At 42.5% G+C, this 18,546-nt stretch overlaps 1 protein-coding gene across 4 annotated transcripts in view; it reads left to right on the top strand.

Moving 5' to 3' along the window:
* Positions 1–18,546, top strand: part of INTS10 (integrator complex subunit 10) — a 47,618-nt gene that overhangs the window by 13,873 nt on the left and 15,199 nt on the right. For all 4 annotated transcript variants that reach the window (XM_040325260.1, XM_040325256.1, XM_040325253.1 and 1 more), the window contains exons 7-14: positions 954–1,125; positions 1,509–1,678; positions 2,464–2,597; positions 3,569–3,722; positions 7,327–7,409; positions 7,519–7,674; positions 9,405–9,513; positions 13,404–13,483. In XM_040325260.1, the coding sequence (XP_040181194.1) occupies positions 954–1,125; positions 1,509–1,678; positions 2,464–2,597; positions 3,569–3,722; positions 7,327–7,409; positions 7,519–7,674; positions 9,405–9,513; positions 13,404–13,483 (1,058 nt within the window). The remainder of the gene's footprint in view (positions 1–953; positions 1,126–1,508; positions 1,679–2,463; positions 2,598–3,568; positions 3,723–7,326; positions 7,410–7,518; positions 7,675–9,404; positions 9,514–13,403; positions 13,484–18,546) is intronic.

Genomic DNA, 18,546 nt, shown 5'->3' with positions numbered 1-18,546 from the left:
TCTTAATACATTTTGCCTTGATATACAAGCGATGTTTTGATATAAGAGTAGCGTCATGTCACAACTGAATATAAAAAAAGAAGAGGAGCCTCTAAGGCCCCGTACACACGACTGAACATGTCTGCTGAAACTGGTCCGCGGACCAGTTTCAGCAGACATGTTCAGTCGTGTGTACGGCCGATCGGACAGGATTCCAGCGTACATTTGCCCGCCAGACCGTTTTCGAGCGGGCAAATGTTTCTAAACTTGCTTAGAAACATGCCCGCTGGAATCCTGCCCGTCGGACATGTTCGGTTGTCTGTACAGACTTACCGTACATGTCCGAGCGGCCTCCATCCCTCGCATGCGTCGAATGACTTTGACGCATGCGTGGAAGCATTGAACTTCCAGGGCCGCGCACGTCGCCGCATCATCGACGGCGCGGCCTCGTCACCGCGTATCGTGTACGCGCGGATTTCTGTATGATGGTGTGTACAGCCGTCATACAGAAATCTCCGGGCGGGCATGTACGCTAAAAACGGTCCGGCGGACCGTTTTCATCGTACATGTTTGCCCATGTGTACGAGGCATAAGTGTAGCAATATGGTTACATTTAATGAAAGTACAACATTTAGCAACTTATTGCTACACTTAGAGGAGCCTCTTCTCTTTTATACCCTGTAAAAAAAATGCTTTGATATACAAGTGCTTTGGATTACAAGCATGTTTCTGGAACAAATTATGCCCGCAAACCAAGGTTGTACTGTATGATGTGTGGTGTGCAATGTCAACACGCAGCAAAGCCCTGTGTGTTTTATTGTCCATTGCAGTACACTTTACATTGCACATTACCTCACGTCATACGTCAGGCAAAAAATCTTTCCAAAACACAAAGTTGTGAGTGGACAAAGGTGCTAAAAGAGATCATTCATGTGTATCTTACATTGTTTGATAGCCAAGTTGTTTATTCCCAGGCACACAAGATGCTACTGATCTACTTTCTCCCACAAAACGAAGTACCCAAAAATACATAATTGAAGGTCTAACAGAGAAGTCCTCACAGATTTTGGACCCATGGGATAGACTGTTTAAGATTCTTTCTGTAGTTGGAATGAGATGTGAATGGCAGATGGACAAAGGAACAAGGTAATAATGTACACCCAATATAATGCTTACTTCTACACTTGGTATTGAGAGACATATTGGGGTATAATAAAGGAATACATTTCTTGTATATTCCAACTTTCACTGACAGAAGTCTAGGATATAAAACTGGCTTTTGGGCATTGTCCGGACAAAAAAAAGTAAATTTGATGTGTGTGTGTTTTTTTTTTTATTTTTTTTATTTTTTTAAACTCTTCACATAAACAGATTAAATAATCCTTTTCTCTGTATAGTCTTGCATTTTAGTCTCTGTCTTTGGTCTTTAATGGTCAACGCTTCGCTGTTCATGCCTCTGATTTATTCATAGATTTTGTCTTCAGATGAATCCATATATCTGTTTTTAGACAACATTTGTATTGTTTCAGGACATTTAATGATCTGTTTCACCGTGTGAAAGAACTCTGCCGGTACATCAGTAATTTTGACAATGAGGCTCATGCAAAATATAAGAATCAAGTTGTCTATTCTACTACTCTCGTTTTTTTCAAAAGCGTCTTCCATTATATCAGTGCCATTCAGCCATCACTCTTCCAAGGTGAGTGTGATTTGTCAAAGGGACCGAAAAAAAAATATGTAAATCTAGTAGCATTATACCATTACATTGCATTGATTTTATATTTTATCTGTTTCTTGAGACGTTAATTCTGGAAATGTCAGTATGCAAGTTAGTCGCTTTAGAAGAAGCCTATACACAAAATCAAGCTGTTGCAGGTTTTTTTTTTTTTAAGTTTACTTTTCTCCACTGAGGCATACAGAAGCTGCTGTTGTGATTATTTGCTTTTCAGTAAAGATTTCCATGTGATCGGTAAATTCTTTTGAATGATTGGAAGCCCTTTTATGTAGGACCCTCAGCATGAGATGGTACAAAAGGAATCCTATTATTGTTGCTATATCTCCCCTATAAAGTTTCATTGCCATTCATATCATAAACTGGGATATGTGTTCCCCCAACTTCAGTGAGGGCAGTGAACAGAAGATTGTTCTCTCCCCTTGATGCTAACAACTGGTTTATTGCAAAGATACAACAAATTATATTGTGCCTTGTATTCAGATCACACACACAGCTACTTCAAGCTTATTGTCTTTATAGCCTTGGTGCATAAAAATAAGTAAATTCCAGCATTTAAAAAAATTCTCTTTCTCTGGCATTTGTGTGTGTGTGTGTGTGTGTGTGTGTGTGTGTGTGTGTGTGTGTGTGTAAGAGTATATATATATTCTCTATCTCCCTTGCATATGACATCCATCATAATAATTAGTTATTTTAGTTATCTTGTTAGTTTCCAAAGTTTCTTTGTTAAAAGGGATGTTTTTCTTCCAAAGGACCAAACACTCCAAGCCAAGTACCCATAGTTCTCTTAGAAGATATTCCAAATGCTTTCAGTGAAGTCGAACTTGGTTCTGGCAAGCACATTCACAAAAGAAGAAAACTTGCAGACAGTAGAGAAAAAACAATGGTATTTCTATTTATTCTCAAAGTGTATTGCACTGAATGTTTATTGGATGGTTCTATGTTGTTCTTTTGGAGTCCAGCCATTTTGACGCTTGCAGATGTGTATAGACAACTCAATACATTACCAAAACCTTGTGAAAACATGAACTTGGGGTGCATTTTTTTTTCTATATATAAAAGTGCTGTAGATTGCATTTAGTAACCTATTTGCCATAGCAGATGTTGTTTGAGGAAAATAAAAGCCAATAAGAGCTAAAAATAACTGTCACATGGCCTAAAATCTTTCATATATATTACATGTTCTATAGCTTTGCATGCTAATGCTTATAGAAATCCAAAGGACTGCATGCTAGCAAACCCTTGCTTTGAAATGCAAAACAAAGGATACTGTAATCACGGAACCAAAATACAGTAACTCCCATGAAATATTAATTTTATTAAATATCAAAACCTCAAATACTTGATACAAATAAAAATCTTTTCCCAAACTATAAACAATTTAAATCTGGTCAGCGTTCTCCATAGACCTTAAAGATAGCTCATATTACCCCTTATCCTCACTAGGCCAATAACCTATTTATGGACAGCAAATAGTTAAAGGATAAGTTCACCTTTTTCGAGGGGGGAAAAAAATGCATATATTTTTTGTAGGTAAACAATGTGCATTTACTTTTTTAGCAATAATAAATGAGAGGTGAGTGAAGTCTGCTTTAACTCTGTTAAACTCAAAACACTTTTTATATTTACCTATAAAATTTATATTTTCAGTAAATTGAAAAGTAATTGTTTGCAGAACAATGTATACGGCTATAAAAGGTTCAGTTGAGAGTTGAGGTTTCTCCTGCTCTTTGCACTGTGTGAAATAACACCTACTGTAGTTACATTTTTTGTGTTATCTTGGAAAGGTTTTACATGTTCATATATGGTGGTCTGTTTTTATTTAAATGTATACATATTATTTTTGTAAACTCACAGAGCTCAGATGATGAGGAACTGTCTGGAAAAAGTCGAAGTCGCCATGTGGTTGTTAATAAAAATGATCTTTCTAACCCTAATGAAGTACTTGAAAGCTTTAAAATGGCAAGAGAATGTTGGGACCTTCTGCACTCTTCAGATGCCCTTGACAAAGGTACACAACTGCTTCAGTACATAGCTTTTTTTTTTTTGAGGATTTCAGGGAAAGGAAAGGTCCTTACAGTGGGGCTACACCTGCATTTCAAGCTTTAAAGCGGAGTTCCACCCAAAAATTTAACTTCCGCTTTTTGGAATCCCCCCCCCCCCCTCTGGTTTTTACATTTGGGATCTTTCAGGGGGAGGAGGGAACAGATCCCTGTCTAATTCAGGTATTTGCTCCCACTTCCGGGCATAGATCACCCTTGGTGATCAAGGTGACCTACACCACGTCCAGCACCTACTCCGATTCCCCCGCTGTTTTCTGGTAGACACAGAGGTCCCAGAAGACCGCAGGGACCAGTGGGAAAGAGCAGCTCAACTTGCGCATGCGCAGTAGGGAGCCAGGATGTGAAGCCGCAAGGCTTCACTTCCCGATTCCCTTACTGAAGATGGCGGCAGCAGCCGAGAGCTAACAAACAGATTGGCTTCGACTGCCAACATCGCTGGTGCCCAGGACAGGTAAGTGCCCATATATTAAAAGTCAGCAGCTGCAGTATTTGTAGCTGCTGGCTTTTAATTTTTTTTTTCGGCGGTCCTCCACTTTAACTGCTTGTTTATTTCTAGGGGACTGAATACATTTCACTTACCTGATCCTCTGTACTGCAAAACGGGTCCCGGCAGCAATCTCTCCCCTGCGATTTAGTGGTCTGATGCCCTCTTGATGTTATCAAGGGCAATTTAATCCTTCTAGTGCTAGGGCGGCCCCACTGTAAGGGAGCATTTTACTTTTCTTGGAGTTGGGATTTAAAGGATAAGTGCACCTTTTTAAAAACCAACCTTCAGTGCATTTAACAAGTTTTTTTTATTTTTTTTTGTATTTAAACCCCAATAGTAATTTTGTTAGATTTTTTTTTTTTTTTTTTAACCCCTAATTGTAAAGGGGCGCCTATTGTAAAATGACGACCGGTTGCTCTGGGGGGATGTCCTCTAACATCCTCACAGGATTGCGCTCTGGCACGATTTGTCACCTGCTGTGTCCACTGGACACAGCCGATGACAGATCACTGTACCAGCCTGCTGCTGATACCATGTAATCGCTGTGGCCAATCACAGCAGATCATATTACAGTTGTACACAATGAAAGGCTTTGATTCCTGCATTTCATTGTAATGTGATTGGTCACATGGTACAGATAGGGTCAATTTCAGCCCATCTGTGCCATGTGATTAGCTGTGACCAATCACAGCTAACCACAAAGTAAATACTAAATGAATAGTTTTTCTAAAAAAAAAAAAAGATTGCTTATAACTAGGGTTGCACCGAAACTAGTATGGGTGCCGATACCAAGCATTTGCACGAGTATCGGTACTTGTGCAAATGCTTTGATACTTGATCCGATACCTGTTGTATCGTACCAGGCATCCTCAGTTGCAGCTGGGGGGGGGGGCAGCCTCACAGGTGATCGGTGTGGCAGTGGGGGGAGTTACAAGCACTGATCCCCCTGTACAACATTTCAATAAAGCAGCTGACAACCGCTTCTCCTCTGCCTCCCACGGCTGTCAGCTGCCTTATTGAAAGCTATACAGGGAGATCGGTGCTTGTAACTGCCCCTGCCGCTGCACCAATTGCCCCCAACTGTCAGAAAAAAAAAGTCAATGTGCGTAACTATTCGCCCCCCTAAAGTCAATACTTTGTAGAGCCACCTTTTGCGGTTCTCACCGCTCCAAGTCACTTTGGATAAGTCTCTATGAGCTTGCCACATCTTACCACTGGGAGTTTTGCCCATTCCTCCTTGCAAAACTGCTCCAGCTCCTTCAAGTTGGATGGTTTGCACTTGTGAACAGCAATCTTCAAATCTTCTATTGGATTGAGGTCTGGGCTTTGACTAGGGAATTCCAGCATATTTACATGTTTCTCCTGAAACCACTCAAGTGTTGCTTTAGCAGTGTGTTTGGGGTCATTGTCCTGCTGGAAGGTGAACCTGCGTCTTAGCCTCAAATCACACACAGAGTGGTACAGGTTTTGCTCAAGAATATCCCTGTATTTAGCACCATCCATCTTTTTCTAACTCTAGAACATCCCCATAGCATGATGCTGCCACCACCATGTTTCTCTTTGGGTGATGTGATGTGTCGGATTTGCGCCAGACATAGCGTTTTCTTTGATGGCCAAAAAGTTAAATTTCAGTCTCATCAGACCAGAGCACTTTCCTCCATACATTTTGGAAATCTCCCACATGCCTTTTTCGCAAACTCAAAACATGCCATTTTGTTTTTAGCTGAAAGTAATGGCTTTCTTCTGGCCACTCTGCCATAAAGCCCAACTCTATGGAGCATATGGCCTATTGTCGTCCTATGTACAGATACTCCAGTCTCTGCTGTGGAACTCTGCAGCTCCTCCAGGGTTACCTTAGGTCTCTGTGCTGCCTCTTTGATTAATGCCCCCCCTTGCTCGGTCCATGAGTTTTGGTGTGCGGCCGTCTCTTGGCAGGTTTGCTGTTGAGCCATGTTCTTTCCATTTGGTTGTGATACATTTGATGGTGCTCCTAGGGATCATCAAAGATTTGGATATTTTTTTTTATAACCTAACCCTGACTTGTACTTCTCCAACAACATTGTCCCTTACTTGTTTGGAGAGTTCCTCGGTCTTCATGGCAGTGTTTGGTTAGTGGTGCCTCTTGCTTAGGTGTTGCAGCCTCTGGGGCCTTTCAAAAAGGTGTGCTTGTGTAATGACGGCTCATGTGACATGTAGATTGCACACAGGTGGACATAACAAAGGGGGTCAATACATACGCACATGCCAATTATTAGTTTTTTATCTCTGAAAAATAGTTTTATGTATATATTTTTCTTCACTAACTTAGACTATTGTGTTCTGATCCATACCATATAATTCAGATTAAAAAAAACATTGACCTAAAGGCTGTAATGTAACAAAATAGGTAAAAAGCCAGGGGGGGGGGTGAATACTTTTGCAAGGCACTGTAAATACCTCTGAATGTTATGGGTTAATCAGTACAGTCTGGGCAATAAATAAGACATCAGGATTGATCGATTTTCAGATCTATATACCATATTTTTGGACTTCCCTACAGATTAAATAATATACACTGATTTGAGTTATTTTCACCAAAGAAGTGTAGCAGTATACATTTTGGCCTGAACGTATAAAACAAGATTCTTTTCAAAATGGTACAACTGAAGTGGAAAAAAACGTGTTATTTGTTTGTGTTTTTTTTTCAAAATTGTGTGCCTTTTTTAATTTATTTTGCAAAAAATAAAGAACTCCAGTGATCAAATACCACAGAAGAAAAGCTCTATTTGTGTGAAAAAAATTATAAAAATGTCATATGGGTACAGTTTTGCATGACCGCGCAATTGTCATTCAGCGCTGAAAATGTGTACAGGTTTATATGATTTTCATTTTAAAATGCTGTCTGTTCCTTTTGGTACAACCCTAATTGACAATGTTGTGCAAACTGTGTGATGCCTTTACACAATAAGATTTGATCGTGATGCATGTTCATAAAAGGAACAAGTTGTCTACTTTTCTGCAAAAAAAACTGTACAGTGTAATACTGTGTTTCTGAAAAAAAGATTTTTTGTCTTGCTCTTATTTAGAGTTTTCCAGAATTTGCTTACCATGGAAGACAGACACCTGGCTGTGGCTAAGGATCTTCCTCACAGATATGGTTATTTATCAGGTAGGTGAAACAAGAATAGACCTATTTCAAGGTACCAGAGAATCCATTTTTGAAAACGGGGAATGATGCATTTAAGATGTATTTTGTTTCTTGAATTATTTTACTGTAGGGACAACATAAGAAAGCCATCAACAGTCTTCACCTCATGGCAGCTCTGCAGGGACCTCACTCACCATCACAGCAGATTATGAGTCAAGGAAGCTTGGAGCAGCAAAGATCGCTAATCCAGCTTGCTGCCTGCCATTTTGCCCTTGGTGAATATAAGGTAGATGCTCCCAAATGACTTCATACATTTTAGTCCACAGGTTTTCTCTGAATAGTGCTGACAAAGCAGTTTTTGGCTTCTATTAAGTTTAAATTATAGAGGTATTAAGTGTCTGCTTAACTTATTTGTAGTGTGGAAGAAATTGTAGACTTTCAAATGTTTGTTTGTTTTATCTAGGTTGGAGTGTGGTTAAATTATTCCCTGTGGCATTTGTTTGCCTTATCTTGTAATGATGCGCCCATATGTTATGACTGCAGTTTGTAGTCTCGTGACTGAGCAGTTCACCTATGTCTGTTTTCCTACAAATTGCCTGTCCCTATTGGCCAAAGGGACAAGACCACTTTCTGATCCAGGTCACACAGATCACCTCTGCAGTTTTTATTTTTTGCGCTGTAAACAAAAAAAAAGAGCAACAATTTTGAAAAAAAATATATTTTTAACTTTTCGCTTTAATCAAACAAAAAGTAAAAAAACAATTTCTTCATTAGTTTAGGCCGATATATATATTCTTCACATGTTTTTGTTAAAAAAAAATGCAATAAGCATATATTGGTTTGCACAAAAGTTTTAGCGTATACAAAATAGGGGATAGATTTATGGAATTTTTATTACTATTATCTATTTATCTACGATTTTTAGCGGGATTGTGGCAGACAGATCTGACACCTTTTGACACCTTTTTTGGGACCATTGGCAATTATACAGCGATCAGTGCTATAAAAATGCACAGATTTTACTGTATACATGTCAGAACAGGAAGGAGTTGACACTAGGGGGCAATCAAGGGGTTAAATGTGTTCCCTCTATGAGTGTTTCTCTGTAAGGGGATGGGACTGCCTGGAGGAGGTGACCGATTGCTGTTCCTAATTACTAGGAACAGACGATCTGTCTCTACTCCTGTCAGAACAGGTGTATGTGTGTGTGTGTGTGTGTGTGTGTGTGTGTGTGTGTGTGTACACACACACACACACGCATCCCCATCCTGGCTCTCGCGATCGTGGGTGGCCAGTACTCATCGTGGCCACGTGCATCGGGTCCCCCGCTGTGCATCGCCCACAATCGCCCTAAAATGTGCCAATTCACAGGATCGCGCCGACCTGCCGCCATGACCTTACAGTGGTTAAAGACCAAATTTAATCTATATATACTTTGCTTTCCCTGATCCACCTTATCACTGGGTCTTTGTGCTTCTCAATGCAATGCATGGCCAGCAGGGTGCTGTATATAGTTTTCTAAAAACAAGACCGCACGCCCTCTCAAGAACCCTCATCACTGGTGCAAGCAGTGGACTGGTTTTGGTAGAAGTTAAGCAAATATTAAAATGTCATGATAGGTGGATGTTAGTCTGGAGTGGTTCTAGGCAGACTGTTTTGCACAAAGAATGCCACAGGTGACACCAACATGCGAGGCTGAGCCTTTGTGATTAAGATACCTGAAGATCAATAAAAGTCAAGCCAGGAGGAGTTGGGAAGGAAAGCGCTAGATGATGCTGGTTATCTTCCAGACAGAAAATTAGGCAGGCTTTTATGACTTTCTTCAAAATTAAAAGTAAAATTTGAGTAAACAATTTGAGTACAGGAACCCGTACAACCTTTAATGCTACTGTGCAGCTACCCAAGTTAAGGAATGACATGCTGGGATATCTGGCTGAATTCGGCTTGTATATATTTAATGTCACAGATTTAAATATTTTCATTACACCAATGGTTGGTTCTTCTTTTTTTCCACAGCTCACATGTGAAAAGATTCTGGAATTGATGACCTTCATTGTGCCCCCACCACAGGAAACTTCCAAACATAGAGAGGAACAGTCAAAAGTCAAGCCTAAATTTAGAAAAGGTTTGTATGCTACATGTTCATATTTAGGACCCCTTTAGTCATGTGCAATGTGCTGTGGTTCAATTTCACACACAAGGTACCTTTCAATATTTTACACTTAAATATGTGTTAAATTAAGGTGGTCTACTGATTGGATGAAGTGACACAGTGGCTATTTGAAATATGCCATATGTGTTAGAGGTGCAGATGCCACATTTTTATGGTTTAGGCCCCTTTCACACGATCGGACCGTTAAGGTCCGCCTGTCAGTTTTTTCGGCGGACCTGAACGGGCGCTCCATGCAAGTCTATGGAGCGTCGGATGTCAGCGGTGACCATGTCCGCTGACATCCGATCCACTAAAATCAGATGTATGGCGATACGTTTGCCATCCATTCTATCGGATTGGATGAGATCTGTTTTTGTCCGATCTCTACATAGCAAGGAGTGACACTCATCCAGCCTCTCCCCGCTCAGTGAGCAGAGAGGGACCTGTCATCTGCCGGCTCAGCGGAGATCAATAGAGGGATCTCCCGCTGAGCTGGTGGACTCCGCTGCAACACATCCGCACAGTGTGAATGAGGCTTTAGTCTTCAAGTCTCATACTGACTTGAAACGTTTGTTAACCCCAAAAAAAGAAAAAAATACATATTCTGTTCCCTTTAAAGCAGGGGTGTCAAACTGGCGGCCCTCCAGCTGTTCCGAAACTACAAGTCCCATCATGCCTCTGCCTATGAGAGTCATGCTTGTAACTGTTAGCCTTGCAATGCCTCATGGGACTTGTAGTTTTGCAACAGCTGGAGGGCCGCCAGTTTGACACCCCTGCTTTAAAGTATGTTACACAGCACAGTGCTTGTGCTGTGTAATTTTGGCCCCCTGTATACCCTAAAAAAAACCTGGATGATTCTGCCTGGCTATACCCTCTCCTCTGCAAACAGACCACAATAATCATGGCTGCTGAGCCCCTGACATCATGGTCTGTTTGCGTGCCTCCGTCATCTGCAGCCCGCTCTCCTGTGTCTGTCTCCTCTGTCACCCCTTCCCCCCCCCTTCTTTGCGTGTCACCTAGTGACAGTGCTGCCCCATCCCCCTCCTACTGTAGGAATAACAAATATATCTATATACTATCCGTTCTGTATGCTAATAGAGTGAATGAAACGCAGAGACAGGGGGGAACACTATTGGGATACAGAATGGATAGTATATATTGGTGTGCTAACGACCACTTTAAAGCGGAACTACACCACTGCATCTGAGCAACACAAACCAAAAACTCTGTTTAGTTTGTTTTGTATATTTTAAATGAATTAAAGAAATGTAAAGAAAAAAGTTTTAAAACAAATATGATATCCCTTCCTATCTATTTACTGATGCTAGCCAGTGTTCATTTTGGCAGCAAATTTTGATTTAGTCTTAGGACTAAAATGTCATTTTAGTTTTAATCCCATTTTAGTCTTCTGCCATTGTTTTAGTCGTATTTAGTTGACTAAATCTCCAGTACATTTTAGTTGTCTAAAATCGAATGGATGTAATTTAAATTGTAATGCATTAGTTAACATTTCTCTACAATTTCCAAACTCATTATATACTGCTGGATCAAAAAATCTAATGTTATTATTTATGTATGAACATTCACTACAGACCAGTGTTAATTTTGAAGTCAAATTTCAATTTAGTTTTAGTCTGTTGACTAAAATGGCATTTTATTTTAGTCATCTCGATTTGTTTTAATTTTAGTCGACTAAAATGGTATTCTTTTAGTCGCTGAAATTAACACTGATGCTAATAGCATAAGGATTAAAATGAGTCAATGTTAATTGAGAGTGAAGTTTTGCTTTAAAGTGATATTAACCACTTCCCGACCGCCGTACGACTATATACGGCGGCACTTTAAAGATGGATATCTCGGTAACGGCAGCAGCTACTGCCACAACTGAGATATCCATCTTTAGTGTGAGCGGTCCTGTAAAAGATAACGGTGGTCTCCGCGGCGGATTCGCAGCGACATCACCGTTATCGGCGGTGGGAGAGGGCTCTCCCGCGCCCTCCGGCAGCGGTAGAGGCGATCGGGTCCTTCAGCCTGCTGTGTGGGGATACGAGTGAGGGCAAGATGGCCCCCACCCGTCCCCATAGCATAGCAGGCCGGAAGTGACGTCAAAACGTCAGTCCCGCCCATGCGTCTTAAGGGCACATTTTTTTGTTGTAATTTTTTCAAATGACAAAATTTCAATTTTTTTTTTTTTTTTTGCATTTAAGTCGAGATCAATTTTTTTTCCCAGTGTAAAAAATAATAAAATAAATAAGAAAAAAAATATATTTTTTTTAAAGCGCCCCGTCCCGACGAGCTCGCGCGCAGAAGCGAACGCATACGTGAGTAGCGTCCGCATATGAAAACGGGGTTCAAACCACACAAGTGAGGTATCGCCACGATCGTTGGAGCGAGAGCAATAATTCTAGCTCTAGATCTACTCTGTAGCTCAAAAAATGCAACCTATAGAATTTTTTAAACGTCGCCTATCGAGATTTTTAAGGGTAAAAGTTTGACGCCATGCCACGAGCGGGCGCAATTTTTAAGCGTGACATGTTGGGTATCATTTTACTTGGCGTAACATCATCTTTCACAATATATAAAAAAACTGGGCCAAATTTATTGCGGTCTTATTTTTTAATTAAAAAAAGTTAATTTTTTCCCCAAAAAAGTGCGCTTGTAAGACCGCTGCGCAAATATGGTGTGACAAAAAGTATAAAAACAAGGTAATTGAGCGCACTAACATGTACTGATATACTTATTAAGGGGCACAGGTCACAAGGAAGTGATCAGAAAGGGGTTAATGGAGATGCATTAGTCCATCGTTAATGTCCATTAAAACGGAATATAAACATGTAAAACTTCCGTAAAGTGGCTGCCAGCTGTCGGATGAAGTGATCTGGAGAACAACAAAGGAAAGAAAAAAGCAGCGCCATCTAAGCGTAGCAGGTAAGTATTTATTCCAATTAAAACATATAAAAGTAGTGTACTCACAAACGGAGCTACATTACAGGCTTCATCTATAGTGTGTTCATCCGCTGTGATCCTGGGGGGTGACTGTGGCCACTCGGTGTCCAGGGGAGGCAAGGATTTAGCTGATCCAGTCCCCTGGACACCGAGTGGCCACAGTCTCCCACCGGGATCACAGCCTGTAATGTAGCTCTGTTTGTGAGTAAACTACTTTTATGTTTTAATTGGAATAAATACTTACCTGCTACGCTTAGATGGCGCCGCTTTTTTCTTTCCTTTTGTGACAAAAAGTATTGCAATGATCGCTATTTTATTCTCTAGGGTGTTAGAAAAAAATATATATATAATGTTTGGGGGTTTTAAGTAATTTTCTAGCAAAAAAAACAGTTTTAGTCTTGTAAACACCAAATCTGAAAAACACACAAGGTACTGAAGTGGTTAAAGGCCAATTTTTTTTCAATTAAGATAAAAATGATGTTTTACTTACCAGCTCTTTGCAATGATATTGCACAGGTCGGTCTCTTGCCTCCTCTTCTGGAGCCCCCCCCCCCCTTGGCACTGTCTGCTTCTCCCTGCTTCAGATGCCTCTTTAGTAAGCTGTGTGCTATGGGGGCACCTGTGCAGGCGCACTCCTGAACTAGGCTGTGTGAGTCATTAGACTCACAACAGTGCTAGTAAGCAACTAACCCACGAAGTGAAGAGGGCAGTGCTGGAGTGGTAAGAGATGCTGGGTAAGTGTATAGGGTTGGCAGGGGGAAACTGTCACATGTTTTGTTTTTTTTTATCTTGGGGTAAAAGTAGGTAAAGTAAAAAAAACAGTTTGACTTGAGAACCACTTACATTTTTATGTCATTTTCTACAGTACTAACGATATTTGTATGTACACACATATTCTCTTATTTTTGTGTTTTTAGGCTCTGATCTCAAGCTGTTACCCTGTGTTAGTAAATATGTAATGCCTTACTGTCTTCAACTGTTGCTGGCAAGTGTAAAGGTGAGTGGCACCACATATGTAAAACAAGTACTGAGCAGCACAAATGAATGGCAGATGCTCTCCTGCATGGACTGTTAATAGCGCAAACTACTAGTGATTTTAAATACAATTGTTGGGATGGCTACAGACCGGATTTAAAATGTTTTTAATAAAAATCTTTAAGTGTAATGTATTACTATTTCCAATAGTTTTTTTTATTGGAATTGCTTTCAAACTAGTGTGGGGAATAAATGATTCTGAAGAAAATGAGTCTGATTAACTGTTGGCACAATAAGGCATATTACTGTAAATGTTAATTTAAACTGTGTTCAAATCTAAAACTTTTTTTGGATAGAATGTGGAAAGGTTAGAATGTGTGTTTTTTTTTTTTTTATCAAGTAGGTTTTATTAAACAAGGTATCTTATTTGTACAGTTAGGCTCCATTCACACTTGTGCGACTTGTCATCCAACTATCAGAGTTGCAAGTCATTCCCCATATTTTTTAATGATAAACATTCATATATGCGTGACTAAAAGGAGTTCTAAACCCTCACAGTTTATCACCTGAATGCAAGCATTTTCCCAAGTCGCATAAGTTGCTTTCTATGTATTCAGGTGAAAAACCCTCTGTGTTGCCGCACCCCCCCCCCCCTTTTTTTTTTTTTCCTGAACCCGATCATTCCAGCGGCAGGAAACAAGCACAGCAGCTCCAGTCACTGTCTCGGGTCCTTATTGGATAGATTGATAGCAGCAGGAGCCATTAGTTCCTGCTGCTGTCAGTCAAATCCAGTGACAAGGGAGGGGCCGAGTCTTGCTGTCTGGGTCAATAGACGCAGCAGCAGAACTTTGGCACATGCTCGCACAAGTGGCCACATAGAAAGGGGGCACTTGAGAAGAGTAAGAGCCAGGAGCGCTGCGTGGGGGCCCCAGAAAAGGAGGATCGGAGTCGTTCTATGCAAAACCCTTGCACAGAAGGAGGTAAGTATAACATGTTTGTTATTTATTAAAAAGAAAACAACGCTTTACGATCACTTTAAAGTTGCAGCAACTTCAAAGTAGTTCATGCACTACTTTGGTCCGATTTTCATGCAACTCAGAAGTTGCATGAAAGTTGTACCTGAATGTTATACAATGCAACTTGTGCACAATAGTTGTCCATTATTACTGGTAAAAGCCAAAGTCGTATCCACGTTGCACCTATCCAAAGTTGCACTCCAAAGTCGGTGCAACTCTGGAGTCGTACAAGTGTGAATGGAGCCTTAGGCTAGGTTTTCACTATTGTGACCTGAAAGTTGCGGGATTTTGCTGTGATTTGTTTTTTTTGGTTTTTTTTATCAAGTAACTTTTTATTGAAAATAAGAAAAAGGAGTACATATCTTACGTAACACAAAGCCACATGTCGCAGCATGAAGAGGCACATGTAGACAAGGCACAGTTCAACTTTCCATTGGTGTCCTACTGCTTCAGTGCAAATAATAACAAATATGAACCGTCTACCCGGTTCTATATAATACACAGGCACATAACTTAAGGTAAGGGTGTCGCCATACAGCGACCAATGCTTTCATGGTGCGAAGCTGCGTACAAAAAAGAGATAGTTAAAGAGAGCGAGAGAGGAAGAGAAAGAGAAAAAAACAAAAAGAACAGATAGAAGATAGGAAGATGGGGGGGTGGGAAGAGGGGGAAACGATCATCGGATTGGCACAGCTACCTGATCAAGGTGAATCCTCCCGAAGGCGCCATGGTTCCCAGACAATGTCGTGGGTCTCCAGTCTATCCTGTATCCTGGCGGTCATTCTCTCCATCAGCTCCACATCCTTAATCCTGGCGTGCAGGGCCTCAGGGGTAGGGGGGGACCTTTTTTTCCAGTTCAGGGCAACAAGGCAACGGGCGGCCGTGAGGACATGGCGTAGCAGTTTTTTGCAAGGCGTGGAAATTTTCAGGGGGGATAGACCCAGAAGAAAACATTTTGGGGACATGGGGATCTGAGTGTCTAGGAGGCAGCTAAGCAGGTGCTGAACATCAGACCAGTAGGGGGTAATCAGTGGACAGCTCCAGTAGATGTGAAAGAGGGAGCCCCTGTCCCCTTGGCATCGCCAGCAGCGATCGGAGCTAGCGGGAAATATGGCATGGAGCACATCGGGAGTCATATACCAGAAGAGAAGTATTTTATACGTATTCTCCTTGTATAAGGTGCAAAGGGAGCTCTTAGCTGCTTGGGACCAGATAGTCCGCCATTGCTCCAGAGAGAGTTCCTCTCCCAGGGCTTTTTCCCATTTTAACATATAGGGGTGTTTGCCTAGGGATTCCAAGGGGTAAGAATTTAGTATTTTATAGATATCCGAAATTAGGCCTTTCTGGGTCGACCTGGCCAGGACCAATCTTTCAAAGGGGGTTGGGGGGGAGAATTGCAGGTTGGGTGTTATAGACAAGGCGTAGTGGCGAATTTGCAGGTAACCATAGAATACCGTCTTGGGGAGATCATATTTGGCCTGGAGGGTAGAAAAGGGCAGGAGTTTACGTGAGATAGGGTCCACCAGGTTCCCAAAGTGAAATAGGTTCCGTGACGTCCACGGGTGAGACATTTGGTAGGTGAGGCTATCTGGCACCTTGGGATTATACATAAAGGAATTCAAAAGTGAGCGCTCCGCCGAGAGTCCGCACGATCGCGACAGTCGACGCCATAGTCGCCGAAGCTGCGCCACCGAGCCCAGCATGCGTTCAGGGGGGGCCTCCGCATCCGCGCCCCACAGCAAACTATTGGGGTGGGTCGGGGCCAGCCACAACTTCTCGATCTCCGTCCACCTGTTGTAGGACCGTTGGGTGAACCACAAGGCCGCTGCGCGGCCTCATAGTACTTGACCAGATTAGGAAATGCGAGGCCGCCGTCCGAGCGCGCTACCATTAGTATCTTCTGGGGTACCCTATGTCTCCTGTAATTCCATGTAAATTTAAGTAGGTCCGCTTGAAGTTTTCTCAAGTGCTTATAAGGGACCGGGATGGGCAGTGTTTGAAAAAGGTAAAGGAGCTTCGGAAGAATCGTCATCTTGACCGAAGCGATCCGGCCAAGCAAGGAAATATGGTGTCTTTTCCATTGTGATAGCAGGGATCGGATAGACCGGAATAGGGGGGGAAAGTTTTCTTGATACAGGGAAGTGAAGCTTGAGGTGATGTGCACCCCCAAATATTTCAGGGAGGTTGTCTTCCATTGGTAGGGGAAGTTGGCTCGTAGGAGGTCGACCTCCACGGTAGGGATGTTAACAGGGAGAGCCTCAGATTTGGAGGTATTAATTTTGTAGCCCGACAAAGCTCCATATCGGGTCAATTCCGCATGGAGGTTTGGGAGGGAAATCCTGGGTTGCGTAAGGGAAAGGATGATGTCGTCCGCGAAGAGGGATATTTTAAATTCCCTGCCCCGGACTGTCACCCCCCGAATGGACGGGTTTCCCCGAATCGTGGCTGCCAAGGGTTCGACACATAGCGCGAATAGGAGGGGCGATAGTGGACACCCTTGTCGGGTGCCATTGGTAATGGGAAAGGAGGGCGAAAGGGCGAAGGGCGTCTTAACCTGGGACGAGGGGTCGAAGTAGAGGTGGCGAATTGCATTCATAAATGGGCCCCGAATCCCTATATGACGCAGCGTGGCAAACAGGAAGGGCCACCCAAGCCTATCAAAGGCCTTCTCGGCGTCCAAGCTAAGAAGCAGGGACGCCGCATTTTCCCTGTTCGCCGCATCCACCAGGTCGATCACCTTTCGGGTGTTGTCGCCCGCCTGCCTAAGGGGTACAAAGCCTACTTGATCTTTGTGGATAAGGGAGGGGAGAATCCCGTTCAAACGGATAGAAAGTAATTTCGTAAAAAATTTTAGGTCCGAGTTAAGCAGTGCGATGGGTCTATAGTTAGCGCAGAGTACGGGGTCCCTGTCCGGCTTGGGGATCAGGGTGATAAAGGAGCGTTGCATGTCTGCCGGGACAGGGGTGTCGCGGAGGAAGGAGTTAAAAAGCTTGCACATGTGAGGGAGGAAGAGGGGCAGGAAGGCTTTGTAGTATTCATAGGGCAGGCCATCAGGGCGCTGTGATTTTTTTTAACGCAACTTGAAGCAATGCCTGTATATTCTTGAGGTCTATGTACCTCAAGTTGCATCAAAGTGGGACTTAAGTAGTGCAGGGACTACTTTGAAGTCGCACAAATATCAACGGTACTCATTGGAAATCATGGGGTACGACTTGTCATGCGACTTTGCAGCCCCAATTCAGATGATAAGTCGCACTAGTGGAAACTGAGCGTCAAGGACACAGGAACTGGACATTGGGAAAGGCTTTGCTGGGATCACCCCCCTAGTGTATCCATAAGACCCTGTCCACTCCATGGGGTTTCAGTGTTTGCTAGTATCCTTAGGGTGATGGACCCCTTTCTTCTGTTAGGGAAGATCCTTCTATTTTCCACCAGTTTTCTTTTCCTTCTTCAACTGACTTTTTTTCTTTCAAGATTTGACTGCTTATGGCTCACTAGCAGTTTCCATATCGGCTACCTTGGTGTATACCTTTGGAACCATATCCAGACCCCGGTGCAGGTGGCACAGCCTGTAATGTTGTTTTGGGCACTGGATCCTATGTTCAGTGCTCCCTTGACATATGGTGCATTAAGTGTAGTTGACTACAGTGTGCTACACAGGGCTGTGATCCATTCCTACATGGGCATAGATATGGGAGGGGGTCCAAATCTACTACCCCACAGAGCATCCATAGTGCAGCAGCAAGTGCTTCTGCAGCCTGGCAGTTCAGAGCAAGGGAGGCTGCTCCTCCCCATTCCCAGTCACATGACCCAGTTGAGGGCGGACGTGCCTAGTCTGAGCTTCTTTGATGTGGTAAGTGTGTTTAATAGAGGAGAGCAAGCTGTACTGGGGGGGACTGCATTGGATATAATGACGCTGAGCAACAGTCCTCTGCAGGAGCATTGGGGAGTGCTTCCTTCCCCCAGAATAAACTGACAGTTAACCCTTGCAGTGTGGGCTTAGCCCCCTGCATGAGAATTGAACTGTAAGTACTCCTGACCCCTGTACTCTGTGCGATATGTGCTCAAC

Source organism: Rana temporaria, chromosome 1 (genome assembly GCF_905171775.1).
Source record: "Rana temporaria chromosome 1, aRanTem1.1, whole genome shotgun sequence".
NCBI classification, from domain to species: Eukaryota; Metazoa; Chordata; class Amphibia; order Anura; family Ranidae; genus Rana; species Rana temporaria.
Note: the sequence above shows the minus strand (reverse complement) of the source record. Positions and strands in the feature narration are given on the sequence as shown.